Source organism: Plenodomus lingam (genome assembly GCF_022343315.1).
Source record: "Plenodomus lingam strain CAN1 chromosome Unknown contig_26, whole genome shotgun sequence".
Lineage (NCBI taxonomy): Eukaryota > Fungi > Ascomycota > Dothideomycetes > Pleosporales > Leptosphaeriaceae > Plenodomus > Plenodomus lingam.
In genome coordinates, this window is record NW_027093941.1 from 1,756,411 (window position 1) to 1,778,126 (window position 21,716).

At 50.1% G+C, this 21,716-nt stretch overlaps 7 protein-coding genes across 7 annotated transcripts; 4 read left to right on the plus strand and 3 right to left on the minus strand.

The window, feature by feature from the left end:
- Positions 1–21: 21 nt before the first annotated feature.
- On the plus strand, positions 22–1,780 carry IAQ61_006857 (uncharacterized protein; the record flags this gene model as incomplete). Its single annotated transcript, XM_003845703.1, has 2 exons — positions 22–215; positions 271–1,780. The coding sequence occupies 2 exons, from the start codon at positions 22–24 to the stop codon at positions 1,778–1,780; spliced, it is 1,704 nt and encodes a 567-aa protein (XP_003845751.1).
- A 53-nt stretch (positions 1,781–1,833) lies between these two features.
- Positions 1,834–5,257, plus strand: IAQ61_006858 (uncharacterized protein). Its single transcript, XM_066097333.1, has 5 exons — positions 1,834–1,951; positions 2,041–2,923; positions 2,990–3,409; positions 3,457–4,236; positions 4,287–5,257. The coding sequence occupies exons 2-5, from the start codon at positions 2,624–2,626 to the stop codon at positions 5,250–5,252; spliced, it is 2,466 nt and encodes an 821-aa protein (XP_065952810.1). The 5' UTR covers positions 1,834–1,951; positions 2,041–2,623; the 3' UTR covers positions 5,253–5,257.
- Positions 5,258–8,575: 3,318 nt separating this feature from the next.
- Positions 8,576–9,821, minus strand: DPH5 (diphthine synthase). The gene is made up of 3 exons (XM_003845705.2): positions 9,597–9,821; positions 9,415–9,539; positions 8,576–9,356 (listed from the first exon to the last, which is right to left on the minus strand). The coding sequence occupies exons 1-3, from the start codon at positions 9,729–9,731 to the stop codon at positions 8,756–8,758; spliced, it is 861 nt and encodes a 286-aa protein (XP_003845753.1). The 5' UTR covers positions 9,732–9,821; the 3' UTR covers positions 8,576–8,755.
- Positions 9,822–10,077: 256 nt separating this feature from the next.
- IAQ61_006860 (uncharacterized protein) lies at positions 10,078–11,705 on the plus strand (the record flags this gene model as incomplete). The annotated part of the gene is made up of 3 exons (XM_003845706.1): positions 10,078–10,125; positions 10,727–11,650; positions 11,700–11,705. 3 exons carry the CDS (start codon positions 10,078–10,080, stop codon positions 11,703–11,705), a joined length of 978 nt encoding a protein of 325 aa, XP_003845754.1.
- A 386-nt stretch (positions 11,706–12,091) lies between these two features.
- On the minus strand, positions 12,092–17,278 carry IAQ61_006861 (uncharacterized protein; the record flags this gene model as incomplete). Its single annotated transcript, XM_003845708.2, has 13 exons — positions 12,092–12,098; positions 12,156–12,298; positions 12,364–12,514; positions 12,620–12,889; positions 13,089–13,178; positions 13,743–13,803; positions 13,860–14,021; positions 14,075–14,852; positions 14,902–15,206; positions 15,261–15,591; positions 15,647–15,718; positions 15,767–17,158; positions 17,225–17,278. 13 exons carry the CDS (start codon positions 17,276–17,278, stop codon positions 12,092–12,094), a joined length of 3,816 nt encoding a protein of 1,271 aa, XP_003845756.2.
- A 358-nt stretch (positions 17,279–17,636) lies between these two features.
- IAQ61_006862 (uncharacterized protein) lies at positions 17,637–18,617 on the plus strand. The gene is made up of 2 exons (XM_066097334.1): positions 17,637–18,247; positions 18,296–18,617. The coding sequence occupies exon 1, from the start codon at positions 17,660–17,662 to the stop codon at positions 18,245–18,247; it is 588 nt and encodes a 195-aa protein (XP_065952811.1). The 5' UTR covers positions 17,637–17,659; the 3' UTR covers positions 18,296–18,617.
- Positions 18,618–20,013: 1,396 nt separating this feature from the next.
- IAQ61_006863 (uncharacterized protein) lies at positions 20,014–21,680 on the minus strand (the record flags this gene model as incomplete). The annotated part of the gene is made up of 3 exons (XM_003845710.2): positions 20,014–20,878; positions 20,926–21,078; positions 21,142–21,680. 3 exons carry the CDS (start codon positions 21,678–21,680, stop codon positions 20,794–20,796), a joined length of 777 nt encoding a protein of 258 aa, XP_003845758.2. The 3' UTR covers positions 20,014–20,793.
- Positions 21,681–21,716: the final 36 nt, after the last annotated feature.

The following is a 21,716-nucleotide window of genomic DNA, read 5'->3' on the forward strand; positions in this document are numbered from 1 at the left end:
ACTACGTCCCTCACCGCAAACATGAGTACGCCGGTTGAAAGGAAAGCGCGGGTGCTGTCCCGCAAGGAGATCGAGGCCCAAATTGCCAATGGCTGGTCAATTGTCATAGTGGACAATAAAGTGCTCAAGGTCGACGCGTGGATGCCGTACCATCCCGGAGGAGACAAGGCCATGCGACACATGGTGGGACGAGACGCCACGGACGAGGTCACTCGGTATGGCCATTCCCATTGACGTCAAGGCGATTCGTTTTGCTGATCATAGACCCAGATTTCACTCGGCTCAAACACTCGAGCTCGTGAATCGCTATCAAATCGGCCGAATCGAAGGTAGATGGACCAATTTTCTACCGCCAATACAAGGGGGGAAATTCAGAACACAGGAAGAGCTCGATAAGCTTCCTGATGAAGAATGTCTTGGTGGCTCCTTGTCAGATCGAGACTCTGCAAGCTCCCCATCCTCAGTTGAACAGAGCCCCATCTTCGAGCCTGCCGACCGATCGACCTCAGCATTGCGGAACCGAAACGCTCGCAATATCACCAGAACTTCCTCAAGCTCTTCCATCTCTTCTGTCGAACTTGAACACACAAAAATCTCGCCGAAGATGTCGGTGCTCGATCGAAGAACACAGCAAGAGCTGGACTTCGACAAGGCTAAATACCCAGCCCTGGACATCAAGACCCAAGACAACATCACCAAGAAGTATCGGGAGCTGCAGAAACGCATAGTAGCAGAAGGGTTGTATGAATGCAACTTCACGTCGTATGGTATCGAGTGCCTGCGGTATAGCCTGTTCTTTTGCGCCTTCCTATATTTGCTTTGCAATGGATGGTATATCACCAGCGCCATTCCGCTCGCATGCTTCTGGCACCAGCTTACTTTTACGGTCCACGATGCGGGACACATGGGCATCACACATGATTTTACGACTGACACGACCATCGCAATGTCTATTGCTTCATTCCTGGGCGGCTTGAGTGCTTGCTGGTGGAAGTACAATCACAACGTTCACCATCTTGTCACGAACCATCCAGAGCACGACCCGGATATCCAATACATCCCTTTCTTCGCCGTCACCCATCGTTTCTTGGAAAGTCTGACAACGACCTACTATGAATGGGTAATGGAGTACGATGCGTTCGCAAAAATCATGGTTCGTATCCAGCACTACACGTACTACCCCATCATGCTCTTCGCACGCTTCAATCTCTATAGACTGTCGTGGGTCTTCTTGCTTTCTGGAAAGGGGCCAAGGAAAGGCCCAGCATGGTGGCACCGCTACTTTGAGCTGTTTGGAATTGCAGTGTTCTGGGCCTGGTATGGATACGGAGTGGTGTACAAATCTTTCCCTGACAACTGGAGTCGTTTCTGGTTTGTGCTCATCAGCCACGCCCTTACCTCGCCACTCCATGTTCAGATCACGCTATCGCACTTTGCAATGAGTACTACCGACCTGGGCATTCACGAGTCTTTCCCTCAGAAAATGCTTCGAACGACCATGGACGTGGATTGTCCGCAATGGCTCGACTTCTTCCATGGAGGCCTGCAGTTTCAAGCTATCCATCACCTATACCCTCGTATTCCAAGACATAATCTGAGGAAGACACAGAAACTGGTACAAGAGTTTTGCAATGAGGTGGATATACCATATGCGCTGTACGGCTTTGTGGATGGTAACAGGCAGGTTGTTGGACGACTTGCGGATGTGGCAAGGCAAGCGGCGATTTTGGCCGAGTGTCAACGCACAATAGCAGCGGAGGGGGATTATGGTATGCATTGAGACAGCAACATAGGTTCAATATACTACGGCATGAATCCATCTATTCCCAGCACACAATTCCCACACTGGATCTTCAGTTGCAGTGTTGACGCCAAAAAGTAGCAATCGACGACTTATCCGAAAGCCTAGGTCGATCCTGTAGCTACGAGGCAAGACATCGGTACCGAGGCACTGTTGGAAGACAGGCGAATTAGTGTTGTGAAAAGAAAGTCAAGTCGTCCTGCACGATATTTACAACAATGATTGCGGGGCAGTCTCACGGTCAAATGGAGGACTTCTGCTATTAGCAGTACAGCGCGAAACTGTCGAGTGGAGGTCGGATGCTTTTTTACACCTCTTAAGACACTGTCGTGTTCGTTCGGCCGACACTCCAAAACCAAACAACAGGATACGTTTTGGTGGGCATGGTGACTAACTGTATGCGGCAGATTCGTCGACCCCACATCAAACCATGGACCTATGACGCAGTCGCAATCGAAAGACCCAACACGCCCCTCAAAAAAAAGTTGACGGTATGATGAAGTAGTGTTGCCGTAGAATGATCTCATGCCCGTGCAACCAAGGGCGCAGACGCAATCCGCCAAACAGATTGTTGCAAGCTTCTGAAGTGGACTGTTACCTGTAAGAGTACCGCGCACCTTCTTAAAGCTTGCCTTCCCGCCGCTCATTATACGATGCCTCTATCTTGTTCAATGAGATCCTACTAATCTACAGTCGGTTTCAATCATCGCTCGATTGTTATACTCGTGCCAGCTCAGACCTTTGTCATCCACCACTCAGTCTCACTTGCAACATCCACACAGATACATCTGAAAGCGGGCGTCTTCCACGCAGCAAGCAAATATGGACGCAATGATCGCTAAAGCGCCAGCTGACCCTGAGACTGTAACCGAAGATGTCGAGCATCTGAGTATATCGCCATTCGGTCCTGCGAGAACGTCCATCACCGAGCATCCACTTAGCGATGATGAAGTTCGCAAGATGACCGACTACTTTCATGCGTCTTTGTACATGTGCTTGGGCATGATATATCTGAGAAGGAATCCTTTACTCCGCGATCCACTTACGCTCGAACACCTTAAGCGACGATTACTGGGGCATTGGGGGTCGGATGCTGGACAGAGTTTCACGTACATTCACATGGTATGATGATCCGATCATGACACATGGCCATTAAAGGTTGACATGCTAATAATATATCCAACACAGAATCGATTGATCAAAAAGTACGACATCAATGCTCTCTTCATTTCTGGACCCGGCCATGGTGCGCCCGCTGTCCTTTCCAACAGTTTCTTAGAGGGAGTATACTCGGAGGTCTATCCTGACAAGAGCGAGGATGAGGAAGGAATGAGACGCTTTTTCAAGTCTTTCTCGTTTCCCGGCGGTATTGGATCACACGCGACGCCAGAAACACCTGGTAGCCTACACGAGGGTGGTGAACTGGGATACTCAATTTCTCACGCCTTTGGTACCGTCTTCGACCATCCTGACCTGATTGCCTTGACAATGGTTGGAGATGGTGAGTCTGAAACTGGCCCACTAGCCACCAGTTGGCACTCCACCAAATTTCTCAACCCCATCACCGATGGCGCTGTACTACCAGTATTGCACCTCAATGGTTACAAGGTATGTTCAAGTGGAGCAATTCAGGGAGGGAGACTAAAATAAAGTAGATCAACAACCCCAGTGTGCTTGCACGCATCAGTCATAAAGAGCTCGAAGCCCTCTTCCTTGGTTACGGATGGACTCCCTACTTTGTCGAAGGAAGCGATCTTCCGTCTATGCACCAAGCAATGGCTGCTACGATGGAACGTTGTATCATCAAGATTCGCGAATATCAGAAACAAGCTAGGGACTCTGGTAAGGCGTTCAGACCTCGATGGCCTATGATTGTGCTTCGAACACCCAAGGGTTGGACGGGCCCCCGAAAGGTCGGTGATCATTACTCGGAGGGCTTCTGGCGCGCTCATCAAGTGCCTTTGACAAACGTCCTCAAGGACAAGGCACAGCTTAGGCTGCTTGAGGAGTGGATGCGTAGCTATGAGCCCGAGAAGCACTTTGACGAGTCCGGCAAGCTCATTCCCGAGCTCAGAGAGTTGGCCCCGACAGGCAACAGGAGAATGAGTGCCAATCCAGTTGCCAATGGCGGTACCCTCAGACACAAACTCCACATGCCCGACTTCCGCGACTACAAGGTCGACGTACCGAAGGGTGGCGTTGCTAAGATGGGCAGTATGGATAACTTTGCGGGTTTCCTTCGAGATATCATCAAGAAGAACCCAGAACAATTCCGTCTCTTTGGCCCCGACGAGACAGAGTCCAACAAGCTTGGCAAGGTCTACGAGGCTAGTAAGAAGGTCTGGCTCGGCGAGTACTTTGAAGAGGACGAAGATGGTGGTAACCTCGCCTTTGAGGGACGCGTCATGGAGATTCTTTCAGAGCACACTGTTGAGGTGGGTTGATCTGTTCACTCAGATGATCATGGTGAGCTGACAAAGCATAGGGCTGGCTCGAAGGTTACATTCTGTCAGGACGACACGGTCTTCTCAACAGCTATGAGCCGTTCATTCACATCATCGATTCCATGGTCAACCAGCATTGCAAGTGGATAGAGAAGTGTCTCGAAGTTGAATGGAGGAAGAAGATTGCTTCACTCAACATCCTTCTTACCTCCACAGTATGGCGCCAAGACCACAATGGTTTCACCCATCAAGATCCTGGCTTCCTTAATGTTCTGTGCGATAAGAGTCCCGAAGTCGTCCGAATCTACCTGCCGCCGGATGCTAATTGTCTCCTCTCCACAATGGATCACTGCCTTCGCAGCTCAAACTATGTAAACGTCATCGTGGCAGACAAGCAAGAACATCTTCAATTCCTAGATATGGAGCAAGCAATTGCTCACTGCGCCAAAGGTGTGGGCATCTGGGATTGGGCTAGCAACGACGCCGGCGAGGAGCCCGACATTGTGATGGCCTCCTGTGGCGATGTCTCGACGCACGAATCCCTGGCCGCAACCGCACTCCTTCGCACCCACCTCCCCGAACTCAAGATCCGCTTCGTCAACGTGGTAGACCTCTTCAAACTCATCGACCCTGCACAACATCCCCACGGCCTACAGCCACACGAGTACAAAGCCATCTTCACCGACAATGTGCCTTGCATTTTCAACTTCCACTCATACCCCTGGCTCGTTCACCGTCTCACCTTTGGACGCAAAGGCCAGCAGAACCTGATTGTTCGCGGGTACAGGGAGAAGGGCAACATTGACACTCCCTTGGAGCTTGCGATCCGCAATGGCACGGACCGATATAGCTTGGCTATCGATGCGATTGATAACATTTCACGACTGAAGAACAAGGGTGCGGCTACGAGGGAGAAGCTGCTCAATGAGCGCATCGAGGCGAAGAATTACGCGTTTTATGAGGGTATTGATCCCAAGGTCACGGAGGACTGGGTCTGGCCGTTTTAGCTGCCTGGTTGAGAGGTGGGTGGGGGAATAGGGTAACGATAGCTATTTCACTCTATGTGTTTTCTGGCCTGGCGAAGCTTGCTGGAATGCCTTGTATGCTATGAGATTAATAACATGATTTTTCTGGTCTCTATTTCTAAGGTTGACGTCCGCCAAAGACTATGTAGCGTCACACAAGTTGCAAATTTTCAATCCTTCTTGGGGAAACGCCATGCACCGCTACCCTCAGTCTCAAATTCACCACATCACAACCGTTTCCGCTTGTCCCGCTCCTACTTACTCAGACGTATGATACCGCTAGATCATCGCCACCCCGTCCCCCCTTTTCCCCCGGCAAAAGAAACCCCAGCTATCCCTCATTAATCCCAACAGGAGTTTTTCACGCACATATCTCTCAACAACCAATTTTTTCGCCACACCGTACCAAATTGCAAGATGTAGAGTCCCTCCCTTTAAACCCCATCTATCCAGCTCACCTCATCATGACACTGAGACCATCATACGAAATCCCCGCACACACAAGTCCCGAAGCCATGTCTCTGAATGCATTGTATTTTAGATGGGGCGGAGTGGCGTCGGTTTGAGAAGAGGAGGGGATGGCGAGGAAAGAAGGAGGGGCTTTATATGTTTGGTTTTTTGGGGGGAGGAGTGCGATGAAAGAGACTCTGACTGTTTTTGTGATGGATCTGAAAGGTGTGTGTAAGTGTGTATATACTAGTATGTAAGAAGCGCCTCTGGAGTAGGTTTCGCTATTTCCCCTACACATTGCACATGTATTTCTCCAGACAAACATTCCGCCCGCACTGTACCCCAGCGCGACAAGGCGGCCGCAAACTCATCCGATGGTTTATTATTGGTTTGGTACAGACTACGGGGGGTGTTGGGCAGAGAGCACAGCCATTCGTTCTCCGTCTTTAATTTTGATTTTGATTTCTAGACTGATGGGTTGTGGGAATGAGAGAGCGCGTGCGGCACATCATGTTTGTGGTTTAAACTTTTTTTTACGGGACATATAATCAACGGCTTGCGGGTTTTGCAATTTCGATCTGGAGGTCGGGGGAAGGGCAGCAGGGGGAAGGGAGCGGGGGATGGTGAGGGGTTTTATAGTGTGCAGTGGAGATGTGGGGTTTAGACATGATAGTAGTATGTGTTGACTGTAGACTATGTTTTGTCCCGGCACAGCAAGGTGTGCGTTTTTATTCCGTGGTTTCTGCGGCGGGTTGTGGGTTGCCAGGGGGAGGGGTTCAGCATGGCGAAGAAGGGCGCGGTCATTGCTTTGGGTACGAAAGGTTTTGGAGATAAGGTGTGTAGATGGGAGAAAGGAGATACTGAGAAGGGCATTGTTATTTTTAGCTCTGGAGGAGACGGGAACGGGGATGAGATCCAGGTTTCCTACACAGGCGAGATGTGATCATATAGACGCGAGTGGAAGATTCGGAAGCACATGACTATATCAACAGTCAATTATGATCCCACCAATGTGGCGAGCATTCTCGTGAGGTGATGTATCATGAATGAGGAGAAGAGCAGACATTTTATATATCCTGTCTATGAGTGTCAAACGACATATCGGCGTAGAGGTTCGGGTTACGCAGAGGAGCGTTCTGCATCCACAAGTGAGTGTTTAGTGGAGAGACGGAAAGAAAGGAGGAGTAGTTGAGTGTTTATACCCTTACCATCTCTGCAATACTAAATCACATGAACATCAACGTATACTGGTTTTGACGTTGCGTTGCAACGCCCCAAAACACCCACACATTTGGTGCATAAATTTTGCTTTTTGTACATCACAACAGCGCACACACTTGCGTGCTATTTCAGAACTTTTGCAAAGCCTCCAGTTATCAGAGACATTCATGCTTCTTCTTTGCATTTCTTGGTAGGGATGTATGTCACAAATGACTTAATGACCTGTTTCGGCAGATTTTTTGGACACACGAAGAACCGGGCAAAAGATGATTCTTTCTTTTTCTTTTCAGGAAAGAAGGGGTGATGGAAGAGGATATTGTGAGAAGTAATAGCTTCTTTATGGGAGTGCTCTGATAGCAAAGGTTCAGCACGGCCATGGGAAAATTTGTTTTCGGGGGCCCCATGTGATGGGGAATGAATGACCTGAAGAACAGGGCCAGACATTCGTGCAGTCGACGTAGAGTTTTGAAAAGGTTAAGGAACAGACAATATATAACGTTGGATGGAGAGGACGCATACGAGCTATGGTCTCATGGGGCAGTTGACGAGCCTATTTGAAAGATTGCTTTCAGACAAAGCGGTATTCGGGAAGTCTTGAGCGTCGCCAACATTGATCAGAGTTCATTCACAAAGATACATGTTTTCTTCACGGAAGAATATTCGAAGAATTATAGACACAAGCAATGACACCCAACTTGGACACACATGACATTTTCGGATCTTGTCTTTTTTTGAATTCAGGTCCTCGACAGCCACATTCACATACCACAGCGCACAGAAACATGAGGTAGAAGTCGAACTCTACTCACCCCAGCGGCATCGAAAAAAGTGTTCGCCGTTTTGGAGTAACTCAAAGTCAATAGCATGATTTGAGTAAAACGGCCATCCAAGCGCCTTGGACGTGCTTGGATACACCCCAGGAAGACACGTCATAGAAGCAGATGTTGAAGAATTGAAGTAAAGTCAAACACGGACGCTTCTACACATGACTAGACCCATCAGGTCTTCGACTGAGCGATTCGGCGACAAAGAAGAAGACATGCTTCAAGAAGTTCAGAGGCTTTGTACATCATGCTAACCTCTTAACCTAGATGATATCTTCAATCTTGATTTGATGAGGCGTGCATAGGCCAATGCCAACCCAAAAAAGACATTGGCTTATACTGAATTGGGCTCTTTTAACATGACCTCAGACTCCCAGAACTGCACCAGAGGACATCCAAATGTACAGCGGATCTTTGAAAAGTCAGGAATAGCCAGTAGTGTATTGGAGATAAAACTTGATCAGAATGGTGAATTTTACTGATTTCAGGCTTGCCCATCATGGATTCGCCTGGTTCCAGTTTTTCATTGAAGAGAAGTGTTAACACTATTGAAAGTGTTGTAAAGCCCAAGAATTAGCTAGAAGATAAGGTTGAGAAACATATCGCGAGCGACAGAATGGTTCAAAATAACATGTTTATCTCAAAGACACATAAATTTATGTTGCCTTACGTGTGTAACCCAGCACATGAGCACGAGTTCACAGGACTTGAAAGGACGCTCTCGAAGGACCTCGCAAAACTAATAAAGAGAGGATGGCGAGGGGAGATGTTTATATAGAAGACTTGGCGGCTAGCTTTGAAACATGCTCTGCAGTTGTCTGGAACTCTCAGTTTTATTACTATAGGTTACGGGCCGTGTGGTGCCATTGAAACCACTGACTTGAGTTTCATTCGTGATTGAATAGCATTTCAGGATCATGTAGATAATGGCACTGAATCATCCTGCCCAATGGTAATGGTCTCGAAGCATACAAACTGATTCACTAATGTTCACTGCTTGCCCTCATAATCCCGCGTCCATACCTCCTTGAACTTCGCCTTATCCACCGCAAACTCCAGCAGAAAGTCGCGTTCGAGATCATGCGTCCTCCGTCCCAACAGCACTAGACTATGCAGCGGCTTGCCCAGATCGGCATCGCAAAGCTGTCCCAATGTACCAGCAACAATCTTCTCGTCCTCGGCACCAACTCTTGCGACTCCCACAGCCAGACTATCCCTTGAGTATACTCCCTCTTGCTTCACGTCCTCCTCGATTTCCAGCATCTGCTGTGCGCACTGCGCGACAGTCATGTACCGCGGTGGTTCGTAGATTTTGCGCCCCCTTGCCATATTCTCGAGACTCTGCTCTTTGACCTTGATGTCCAACAAAACAAGTGTGTGCAGGCCGATGGAGACATTTTCTTTGATGCGGTCGTAAAAGGACGCGGGCTTCCAGTTGTCCAAGAAGAAGACCATGGAGACTGTCTGGCCAAAGTTATAGAGTTGCAGGCCGGTTGTGCCAATCGATGTCAGGATGCTGGCGTTGGGGATCGAGCGCGTGGGGATGGAAAGTTCGCGGGCGCGAAGGACAAGATCGGTGTGTGTTGTTGCTCTATTTTGAATGTCAGCAATGGTACACACTTGGATAACCTATCGGAGATATAACGCACCCGAACGGATCGCCAACTACGAGAAATGCGACATCGACTTTATCAGTGTCTTTGAGGATATCGTCGCTAGACGACTCGACCATTTCACGGTCGGCTATGATGACTTCTCGGCCATAAAAGGCTTCCTACTACCGTGACAATTAGTTCCTCTTCGTATAGATATCCTGTCATGTCGAACTCACAAGCACATCCTTGTCCACCAGCAACACAGCCGTATAGGCCTCGAGATATACGCGCTCAGCCTTCTTGACGATCTCCAGTCCCTTGACCGTGATGTCCTTTTCGTCGGCCAAGCCGAGTCCCACAAGATACAGCATGATATCGGGTGTGACGCGCAATCAGGAAGCGTAGTAGTCAATGTCGACAGGTGGGGTATCAAAAGAACGCCAGTGAAATTCACGAAAAAAGCATGGTGGGGGTTGGTATGGTCAAGGGCCATCCCATAGGGCTGAAGCCAAGCCTTAATCAGCCATAGTTGCCGTTGCGCGCTAGTGGTCCCCCCGAAACCGCGTAGTCAGCCGTCGCTTCAATGCTCCATCGTGCGCCGCCATTTCTCTGTTCTACCTTGTTCTCCCTCGTATCCGGATGCTGTGCGAACGTTGATATTACTAGCCGTATAACTGTATAACAGAAGGAAAAGCCACGGATTACAAATAGGGCGTCATGGCGGACAAGGATAAGATGGCTAAGTACCGGACGGAGATCCAACAGGTTAGTCTTTTGTGTTATCGCCCTCGTCATCTCTTTATTACTATATTTACCGTCACATTCCTCTTTCCTTGTGCGAGAAAGAGATGGGATGCGCGTGCTTGGTTGCTCAGTCTTCTTTTCTACTCCTGTGTATCCCTGTCCTTTGAGGCGTCGAGCTGCAAAAGTATCCTCAATGCTCAAGCGATCACTTCCAATACGTACTGTCATTTCCTAGTATCTAATCTCTCGCGCTGCATATCTTGTTTCTCGTACGAACCATGTTCGTGCTAATGGCAGGCCACCATTGTCTCTCCATGCCCCATCTGCAATCTAGTCATGTACATCACTGTCAAGCTTCATTCGATTCGTCTTCTTGGTTTTCACGTGGATCGCCATTCCTGCCGGCCTTCTATTTTGTCTTCTACTTCTTGTTACACTCTCTCACAGCACGTTGTTCCTCGTATCGTCTCACTTGCTCTCATACTTTTACTACACATGTCGCCCTGCTCGCAGCAGGGCACCAACATATACCCGAGCTCTACTATCTTTACCAACTCCTTGCTCCATCCTCATGGAATAATCCTTCTATTCAGACGTACAGCTAACCTTTTCCTCCCCACAGATGATGTTTGTCTCTGGTGAAACAGGCGAGCCCTCCCCTGAGACCACCACACTCATCGAATCCATTGTCCAAGACCAAGTGCAGCACATGCTCCGTGAATGCACCGCCTTCGCCACACGGCGCGGTTCTAGATCAATCTCCACAGACGACCTGTTCATGCTCATCCGGCACGACCGAGCCAAGATATCTCGTCTGCGCCACTTCCTCCAGTGGAAAGACGTGCGTCGCTCCGTCAAAGATTCCGACGACAAAGGCGGCGACGCCGGCGCAGACGTAGGTGCTGGCGATGCTGACATTGCTGCTGGCGTTGTGGGTGCAGGATCAGGGCCCAGCGGTGGTCCCGATGCAGGCAAGAAGGCCAAACGGGCAAGAGTCGATCTAGTCTGGGACATTCATTCCTTCTTTACCGAATTCCCGCCGCAAAAGGATGATGTGGAGGACGAAGAGGAAGAGGAGATGAACTATGCCACGCTTCAACGTCTCAAGAATGCAGATGAGCGAACGAAGAACATGACGAGGGAGGAATATGTGCACTGGTCTGATTGCCGACAGGCCAGCTTCACGTATCGCAAAGGCAAGAGATTTAAGGAATGGGCCGGCTTCAGCCTCATTACCGATTCCAGACCCAGTGACGACATTATCGACATCTTTGGTTTCTTGACGTTTGAGATTGTGCAGACGTTGACAGAGGAGGCGCTCAAGGTCAAGGATACAGAGGATCTCTATAAGAAGAATCATGGGGGTGAGCAGAATAGGTTGAAGCGGAAGAGGGAGAGGGGCTTGTTCGATCCGCCCGAGGAGGCGAGGGAGCCGGTCCAGCCTAGCCACGTGCAAGAAGCGTACAGGAGGCTGCAGAGAGGCAACAATAAGCAGAGGGCAATGCTGAACTTTACTAGACAGGTGCAACGTACTGCTCTTAAATTGGTAAGTCCCGTCAATCAGCCAGCATCAGGAATTGGCTAACATGACATAGCTTTGAGAACGAACGGCAATCATAAAGCTGTGTAATGACTGAAAACTGGCGTTATTTTCTTAGGATACCCATTAGGGCTGGCGTTGTTAAAATTACAGCATTAATAAATGCTTCAGAGCATTACATCATCATGTTCAACCATCATTTCCGTTGGTGGCACGTAGTCAGTGGCTTAGCATCACCATAGAATCAGACAGCACTTTTGAAAGCAGATTAACTCCAAGATTGACCATCATTCCTACTGTGCCGATGCTCCCATGACCCTATTTTAGTGGACATTCATGACATCGAAATAATCAGAGAGGGGTGGCTAGTCGGTCGTATGCACGGAAAGAAGAGTCTTGACAGACGTACATGAAACATGACCGCATATGCCCAGATAAAAAGGAGATTTACGCCCTCCTTTAACCTTAGAAAGACCCACGCCAGTTGTTCATCATGTCCCCTCATGCTTACTCGGCATCGCCCAATTGCTCGGCGCGCTTCTGCTGCAGACGCTCTTGCCTCCTCTCCCTCGCAGCCTTGGTCTTCGCACGCTTGGCGTCCATCTCTTCCTTGATAACCCTCTCGCGGGCCTTCTCAGCCTTAGCCTTGTGGATCTGTAGCCGAAGTCAGTAGCTGAAGGGCGAGTGGGGTGCGGAGTCATGATGTCATGGTCACGTACGTGTTCAACGAGAGCACGCTTGTGCTTGAAGGTGTTACCCTTGGAGAGGTGGTAGAGCTCGTGGTAGAGGTGCTTGTCAATCTTTCCTGCGGCACGGTACTTGACGAGTAGACGGCGGAGAACACGGAGGCGGCGCATCCATAGGACTTGGCTATGGATAATGTATCAGCAAATGGCTCCTAGCCCAGTAAATCTTCACACTCCACAATATCCTCTTCTCAACGTGCATTGTGGCAGTGATGTCGTGATTGCGTACCTTGGCATACGAGCGTCCGCAGTACCCTTCCTCTTACCGAAACCACGGTGTCGGCCAATTCGTCGGGCGGCGGTCAGAGCCCGGGCACGAGCACGCGAGTGCATGGTGACAGGCTTGCGGATGATGAGGCCATCCTGGACGAGCTTGCGGATGGTCTGGCGGGAGTTGGCGTTGGCGATTTCGCTGGTCTCGTTGGGGTCGAGCCAGATCTTGCGCTTTCCGCAGCCGACCACGGAGGCCGCAAGGCGCTTCTGTGTGCGGAGGTTGACCCTGTGACAATGCACGTCAGTATCATCAATGCCATGTGTGGGGTGAGGTTGTGGGCGACTGGGAGGCGCCCTTCAATAAAGAGGGGTTTGCCACTTCTCGAGTCGCTCGTCAAGCTCGAATGCAAGCCTGGGGAGGTGCAGTACGGATGCGATGTTGCTCGTCGAGAAGCGCAGAGGTGTATAACGGCGGAATCTCTTACATTTTCGATGATGTTGTCGTCCGTGGTCGTGGGTGGATTGTCGTGACTGACGGATTTTGAACGCTCAAACCGAAGAGCGAGGTGCGATCGCTTAGTTGTGCCAAGCACTAACTGCGACCGGCCTAGTTGTGCCCGATTAGGAAACGCGCAAAATTTCCCCAGAACATCATCACAGCAGATGACCGAGCATTTCGTGAGGCTTGGATGGTGGAAGTGAACTGAGTTTAATCCTCTATCATAATATCTCACATGAAGCTCGTATAGCTGCCCTGCATTGCTATTACTGGCAAAAGACACGAAGAGTTGTTCACTTACTTCAAGCGGCCATTGATCGGCAAGAGAGACATCCAAATTCTTACCTCATGGGCTTGATTTGACTGTTCATCTAACAGAAAAGGAAGCCCTTGAACCGGAGCCACGGGTCATGATTCTACAGGTCATGTCCTGTTATAATATAATGAGGTTGCGGCAGCTGTCACCAGCCTCAGGACACATCTTCACATGTAGCCTGGTGATGACAAGGATATTTAGGAGATAGTGCAGCAAATATCACATCCTCACACTGAACACACAATAAGAACGAAGGCTGATACCACAATCTTCAACTGCATTAATTATTGTAACTTCAAATCCTCTTCACTCAGAACACCGTACAACTTCTCGATCTCCTGCCCAATCAGACCCAGATCCTGGGCCAACTGTGCCGTCACCAATGCTGCATACTACGTCAGTATACCGCCATCAATCGTTTGTTTAATGATTACAACTCACCATAAGCGTACAAGAGCTCGTAGTCTTCATCCTTGGCGACGACCCTACCGAGCCCTGTTTGCCGGAACTCGAACACCTTTGCAAGCAATCGGTCTCGCGTATGCTCCACGTTTGGCAATACATCGTTAAGTGGGTATGCTAGTTTCATGGATGAGGCCATGACTTGCGAATGTTAGTTATGATGTCGTGTTGTTTTACATTGGCTAGAGACTTACCTGAGAACAAGTGACTGATGCGCCAACTCAACTCTGTCCACTCCTTCTTCGTATATCGAAGGGCTTCTTTCTCACCTTCAGACTGTTCAGAGTCTTTCAAAATGATGACATTCATCGCATGAAAGCTGTCAAGGATCCGACTCGTTGCACCCAGTATGACCTTGAAGCTCTTATCTGGGAACGGTCCTCTGAGCTCAAATTCCGCCGCAGCTGAAGCGCGCAATGTCTCCAAATGGCCGAGAAAGCGACGCAACTCGAGTTCTTCACGTTCACTCATGAATGAATGTTGTCGTCCAGCACTGTTCTCGTACGACTCGAGCAGTGTCTTTAGAGGCCCGCGCTTCCAGATAAGACCCATCTTCAGCCACAATAACGAGGTTCCTTTCTTGACCTTACGACGTGCTGATATCGGCCAAATCAGTCGAGTTACTATCACTCCCCATAAACAACCAACCATGACGGCTACAACACGATGTAGCACGATCTCCCAGATCTCAGGTGAGATGCCACCTTCGTCGTCGTCATCGTCGTCATCTTTGACAGAGAGTGAGTAGGCGTAGAGGGCGGAAAGGTTGTACGTGAGTAGAATGAAGCGCCCCATAGGACCCTTCCCCTTGCCAACAATGATGTAGAAGCAGAAGAGCGAGACGAGCCAGCCAAAAAATCCGAGGAGCAACGCGTGGTCGTCAGCGGCAATCCATGCAGCAATCGCGAAGACCGCGCCAAGGCATGTACCGGCGAAACGCTGAAACCCTGTTGTGTTGCTAGCGCCGATTGTCTAAGATCTAATTAGCAGTCGTCCGAACGCTTTGGACAGGGTAAAGTACCATCGAGCACACCAACATGTACGACAAAAGCCCCCATTCACCTCTCCAGAGACTGTATAGGGCCCTTGTAGGTTCGATGAAAGACCACATGGCGTAGAGGATTGCACCGATACCGACCTTGACTGCAAACTTCAAATCGTCCCGCCTGAACACGGCCAACGACACCCATATGCGATATGATAGCGGCTGATCATTCTCTGATCGATATGGATCGCCTCTGGTGGATTTACGGTAGATGGGATTGTGGATTTCGTGTGAGCCACCAGGTGTTTGGGTTTCTCCTTGATCAATGAGAAATGCGTCCTCTGTGCACCATTAGTATATTCTCGCAAACAATCTACGGAAACAAAGCTACTCACCAGAGTCATCACCTCCTGGCTGCTTACTGCGACGCCCTCTTTGCCAAAACTTCAGCCAATGATAAGTCCTCCGTCGTGGGTAACGGTTGACATTGGCCTTCAGCTCTTCGAGAATGTCTAGGAAGGCGACCATATCTTCCGCAAAGTCATGTAAAGACAGACTGAAGTACCCACAGCTTGCAGCGACTTCCTCATAGTCTGCAGCTACGGCTGCAGTGCTCGTTCGCGTAGGTACTTTGTTCTTGTAGACAGCTGTTAGGGCGTCTCGTCTAGCATTGGCAAACAACACCTTCGCATCGATAAGACTATGGCGGAAGTGTTCATTGATTGCCTAGTGCTACGCGTTAGAGCTTAGCCTACACAAGACACGGAAAAGGTTAATATACCATATTGTACTCGGGTCCAGGGCCGAAGGGTAGCTCCGAAAGAACCTCAGATAAAGTGTACGCCAGTGATTTCTAAGAGAGTCAGCGTATCAATTGAAACGTTTCAGGAGTAGCTTTTACCATAGGCGGTCCCAGATGAGCGATAAACACAGAGAACATATCTGCAGGCGTGAGGCTGCCCTGCAAGACGGTTGGGACTCTCTGCGAACTTGGTCTCTTCTGACCAGGCTCTTCATCGTCAGACACCTCGGGGGAAGCATAAGCTGAGGCATCTGCAGAGCCTTCTGGAAGTTCATCAATGGACGCGAGGATACTTGAACGCCTCTCTGAATAGCTGAGGCTCGGAGAGAATAGTGGAGGGCTTTGAGAAATCGTGTGCTCTGAGAAGATAGACGATGTGACTGTGCCGTTGCCAGGCATGATCTCCGACCGCGTCTCGCCTGGATCTGACTGAGCAAGTAAGGTGAACTGCGTTTCTGCAGCACTTCTCAATCCACCAATACTTTGCATGAGAGTTTCTAGACATTTTACAAGCCTCGCGTGGATCTTGTATTCTTGTTCAGTTCCGAGTACGTAGTGCTCAAATTTAGCCTCACCCAAGTTCTTCACGAGGGTCTTGAAGGTCGCCTGACTTTTATTCGAGGCCTTGATAAAGGCTTCACTCTTGAGGTCCTGCTCAGCGCCTGAGAGGAAGCTGCGGGTGATGCCATTCAGCATGTCAGCCATGGCATCGGTAGACTGGATAAAAGTATCGCGGAATTCGGTGCGAGCTGACGTAGGTCGTACCAGAAGACAGACAAGTGCAGACGCTGTGCATCCCATGATGACCATCTTCAACACCTGCCAAACTTTGTTGTACGAGAACATGCCCGCCTGTACCGCTCCTTCTTTGGTCAGGACGGTAATCAGCGCCAGCGATGTTAGGGAACAAGCTACATTGACGAGTGGGTTGCCCAGCTTATGTTTCGTCCATCCAACGAGTCCCAGGCCACCCCCTAAGAAGAAAATGAGCACAATCGCATGCCCAAGAGCAAGGTAGCCATGTTGTCCCGAGTATACACTGACAGCCATGCTGGAAAACGAGATGGCGGCCGCGTAGAGAAATGCGCAGAACGCCAGCAATACTGCCTCGATCATGCTACCAGCTGACCGCGCGGGGTGGAAATATACAGTGATGGTAGCCACAATGTGCTTTCCGTCATTTCTGCCCAATAGCGCAGCGATGAATGGTACAAAGGTCGCCAGTGAACCCAGTATGTATGCCAGAGAGCACTTCAATATGCCAACACCGACGGGAGATGCCGCATAACTGTACGCTTGGCAGTACTTGTATTTGCAGTACTCTTTCCACTGTTCCATCCTACTCATCTCTCGATGACGCTCGGGGTCGAAGTGGCCAGGCGCAAGCAGGAATTCGCTGGATGGGGTCGAACGGTGGGCGGGTCGGCGTAGGGTAAAGGACTTTCTGACGCGTTCACCGGTTGTTGGCTGTATCATAGAGGCCGACCGTAGCTATAGCTTATTGTGAGTCTCGTCTCTTTCACTCATACAGTGGGCTCGAAGGCGACGGGTACTTACGTTCGGCCGCAGAAAGCGACGCTGCGCCGGAGTCTGCACAGACTCGCTACTCATCGTGAGCACAACAATGGTGGACTCTTTGCTACGGTAATTCAGGGCATGGTTGAGGGGCTGAAGGAGGTTGTCCAAGACGTCGCGGAGGCGTCTTCCAAGGTGCTACCATGCCCTGTACCGGTAGATGCCCAGAGAATGACATCGACGCGCTAGCATGAGCTCCAGCCACCCTGGCGAGGCGCATCACGTGGGATGCGATGTCGTCAGAATACCAAGTGAGGCGGAGCAAGGTCATCCAAGAATCTCTGCCACTTGCTAGAAAGTGCAGGAGACGATTGGATAGAAGCATGGATGGAGAGACTCCCCAGCTTGCTGAATAGCGCGTCATAGGGCATCGTATAGAGGTACCGTAATTACGAACCCATCTATTATCCGTATCCCATGATTGGTTGCATGGCCCCCAGCCCGTACCGGTACCTAACGTACCAGTACGCCTTTCCTAGAGTGTCGTCCTCAACCTTGCATTCACGCGTTAAAACCTACTACACAAAACGAACAAAGTCTACAGCCAGGCCCGCTATGGATGGAGAGGAAGATATAGATATTGCGGCCGCGATGGGCTTTGGTTCATTTGGTAACACCAACAAGCGGAAGTACGATCGCACACAATCGCCCATAGCGAGTGCTGATGACGCAAGTGGTGCCAACTCCACACAACTGGGCGTTCGACCAAAGAAGTTTGCAAGCACTCAGCAGGAAGCTCCAGAAAATTCGAAGCCATCAGGCTCGAATGATCATTCCACTACGGATGATCTGTCGAATCCTCTTAGCCCTGAGTCAACCCCACATCAACCTCATGAGCAACCTTCTGCCATGGAGATGGTCTCTTTTGGTGGACCTCCCATCACAAGAAACGAGCTGAATGCTTTGAAGTTTGGTGTCCAGGATGAGAATGGAGATACTGCATATTTCCTGCCCAATTTCGTGGAGGATCCATGGGCGAGTCTAAAGAGTAACAACAGAACTTGAGGGTGAGCATCTAAGATGAATACAGTGAATATCGCTGATCTTCTCTAGACTTTCTTTATACGGAGAAGTGCTTCAACGTATCTATACCAAGAGGTACTGTAACGTATTTATACCAAGAAGTCTTTCAACGCATAGATTGTGTACAGCATGTCAAGCTCTGGGCAATGCGGAGATCTCGTACAATCGAAAACTCGTCTCAACCATAAATGCGGCCTGAGTAATGATACTGAGCGAATTCCGAAGATCAAAGAGCGCATACCACCTCATCCATAATCAAGAAATTCAGCCATGAAAAAAAGAGGCATATAAGCAAATATGATCTTACAAAAGAAATACTCCGATTTCAAACTTCAACCTCCCTCAACCATCCTCCCACGATCCCCTACCCGTCCAAAAAGAAAAACCATCGTGCAACCCGTTCCCCTCCTCACTCCCCTTCCCCAAAACTCCGCCATCAGCTGTCAATGTCAGGCCGCATACTGATAACCTCACATCGACCCGCCCCACCCCTCGCCACCGTATCACAACCACCCCCGCGCACCCAAAAAGCCTTCACCCACATACTATAAACCCACCTGCCCTCTCTGCCCCATCTCCCCCATCTCCTCGCAACTCGCGCCCCTCCAAACCTCAACTCCCACTCCCACGTGCGCGCACGCAAGCACGCCAGCATGTCCCAAGCCAAGGAAACAAGACACACTCATCCTCACCACTGCCCCCGCTCCGTCCCGACATGTCGAAAACTCCAGCGTTGTACTTGGGCCGTGATGCTTCCGAGTCCCGTAATACGGGTGAGCACGTGAGCACCGACGCTCGGTACCGGTACCAGTCTACCATCCAGTACATACTCTGCGGTACACTGCAGTACCACAGGCCGTCGCCTACTAAAGTAGAGTATGGTAGTAGTACTATGTAAATATATAGCAGGAGCGGGGCCGCCAGCGCAGGTGCCATGTACACGGTTGACGCACGACATTTTCTGGAACGGGGGGGGAGGGAGCTGGGGGGGAGGTAGTACTACCTATAGCAGTGGTTTAGATCCCTTGCGCACCCGTGCTGTGCATGGCAGCGATATGTAGTATGCGAGTATGCGTACGGTGACGAATAAGCGCGATTTTTTCTCGCTATTTGAAACTTTAATATGGTGTGTGACACTGTGCTAGCGCTGGGATTCACGAGCGCTTGGGGTGGGGTGTGTGGTGTGGTGTGGTGTGGTGTGGTATGGTATGGTATGGTAAGATGGCACGGCGTTGTTTGCGGGTGTGGTAGGTATGTACCAAAGCCATGGTATACTGTCGTCGCTCTTGGGGCCCAGCAAAGGAGTTTGTTTAAGTAACGACCATAGTCAAACAGCCACAGGGCTTTTATTTCCCATAGCCACAGGACTACCGCTTACAGGTTCAGGCAACCTCATACCTAGGTGATTGAAAAGTGCGCAGCACATCGCATCTGCTTGCTCTGCTTGCTCTACTTACCCCCAACCTCCCTCTCCAAACAAACTCAAGACACCAGAACCCGCTCCGCCCCACACCAAGAATCCCGGGTGAAGAACGCCCCCGTCACGTGGAACCTTTTTCGCTACCTAGACGCTGGTTGGACCCGAACGTTACCTACAAGTCGCACACTTTTTGCACCACGGCAGTGGGGTCTTGGTCGCACAAACCCACTGCGTGCCGCCGACCAGGCTCACTGGGAGGGGAGACTGCTTAGTCAGGTCCGGATGCCCAAAATCTCTGGGTCCTAGTTACTGTGTCTCACGTGGAAATTCTTGGTATGGGAGAGTATTGAATTGGGGGAAGGCGTTTTATGTACGGCGGCGATGACTGCCTGGGACAAGTCACCGATATTTTCAAGATTATATAGAGATCATGACATCAACACATGACGAAGGAAACGAAGCCACACCCATACTGAACGTTCCATCAAACACCAGCCACAGAGCACGTCCCTCCCACGCTGGCCAGACTGTCATTCCGTCGGGCTACTTCCTAGAGGAGAAAAATCGACTCGAGACTACACTAGACAAGCTCCTCCCAGCAACCCAAAGGCCCACTTGAGCGTTCTGACTCCCCATTTGTCAAGCTCAGGCAAATCAGAGACGTTCTGCGGATCCCAGCCAGCGCGCAGGACGTCAGTGACTGTCATTTAGCCAGGTCCGTAGCCGCGCCATTCGAGTCGTGGTGATGAGTCTAATACTACCATTCGCTCGCTAAGATACCGACAAGCGCGTAGCACTTGCAGCAAGCAGCGGGCCGTACCGAGTCACATTGCTGAGGAAGGGCGTGGATCGCTAAAGCAGCGAGGCGGATTCTTGCTGGCGGAGCGGAGTGGAGCGGAAGTTGCTCAACGACAGTCGTTGATGTTGAACGTCGAAATGAAGAGATTGCGCTTTCGCCGGAAAATCGAAAAGAAGGAAGTTCCTATAGAACCGTGGGAATCGTGAAGTGAAAGTAAGCCACCCAGAAATTGTGAAAAGAATCCGAAAATTTGTGTATGGAGAGTATCATCAACAGGCCATGAGGCAAATGAGAAAAAGGTCGAGGTGACTAGTAGTCAACTGGAGCCGGGTACCGACGCTGAGCGGTCTGATATTGCTCTGGGTATTTGCGAGCTGCTCGGTCGTTGAGAGCACTGATTTGTCAGTCAAATTCGCAGATCTATGGTGCAGATGAACTTACTCTACGCGTTTCTGAGTCCACTGCAGATCCTTTTGTACATCTTTTGCGGCTCTCATTCCATCTGCAAAATTGGCGCGGGCACCCGCCAATCTTCGCTGGGCAAGTGCTTGCAGTTCGAGGAGTTCTCGGTGTTTGGCATTCAGCTCACCGGATCTGCTCCGTGTCAGTTGGTTCCTTGAGTTCAAGAATTCATCGACTTGGAATGAGGGAACCTACGTCTGTGCCTGCTTTGCCAGACTGCGGTCTAGTGGTAGTGGGTCAAACGAGCCATTCAGACGGTTACCCATATAGTCGAGGAGATCCACGCTGGCGGCTCCGCTAGTCGATTCATATTCGCTTGCACTGCCAGCATAGTTGCTAGACGTTGCTGACGGTTCGTACGACGCGACACCGGATGTTGTGACGCTTTCTGGGCCTTCCGGTGGTGATGCTGACACGCGTCCATAGTTTTGTTGCGGTGGATAATAGTAGCCGGGCTTCTGAGGCATCTGCATTGGGTATGAAGATTGGGGCAATTGATAGTATGGGTGTGTAGTGGCCATGATGTCGATGATATGGTCGATTAATACAGAAAATTTGTATGGTAGCCCTTTTGGCGATGAAGTGATGAGTGTAATTGATAGGCAAGTGTGAGAGAGGTGACTGGAGTTGGTCCAAGCCTGAAGTTGTGACACTGTACTTGAATAGATGGAATCCGAGACTCTGTAGCAAAGTGTAGCTAAAGAATTCAGAAGATGATTTGCTTCAACTCGCATTCTGTCCCCCTTTTATAGCCATCAATGGCGGCAATA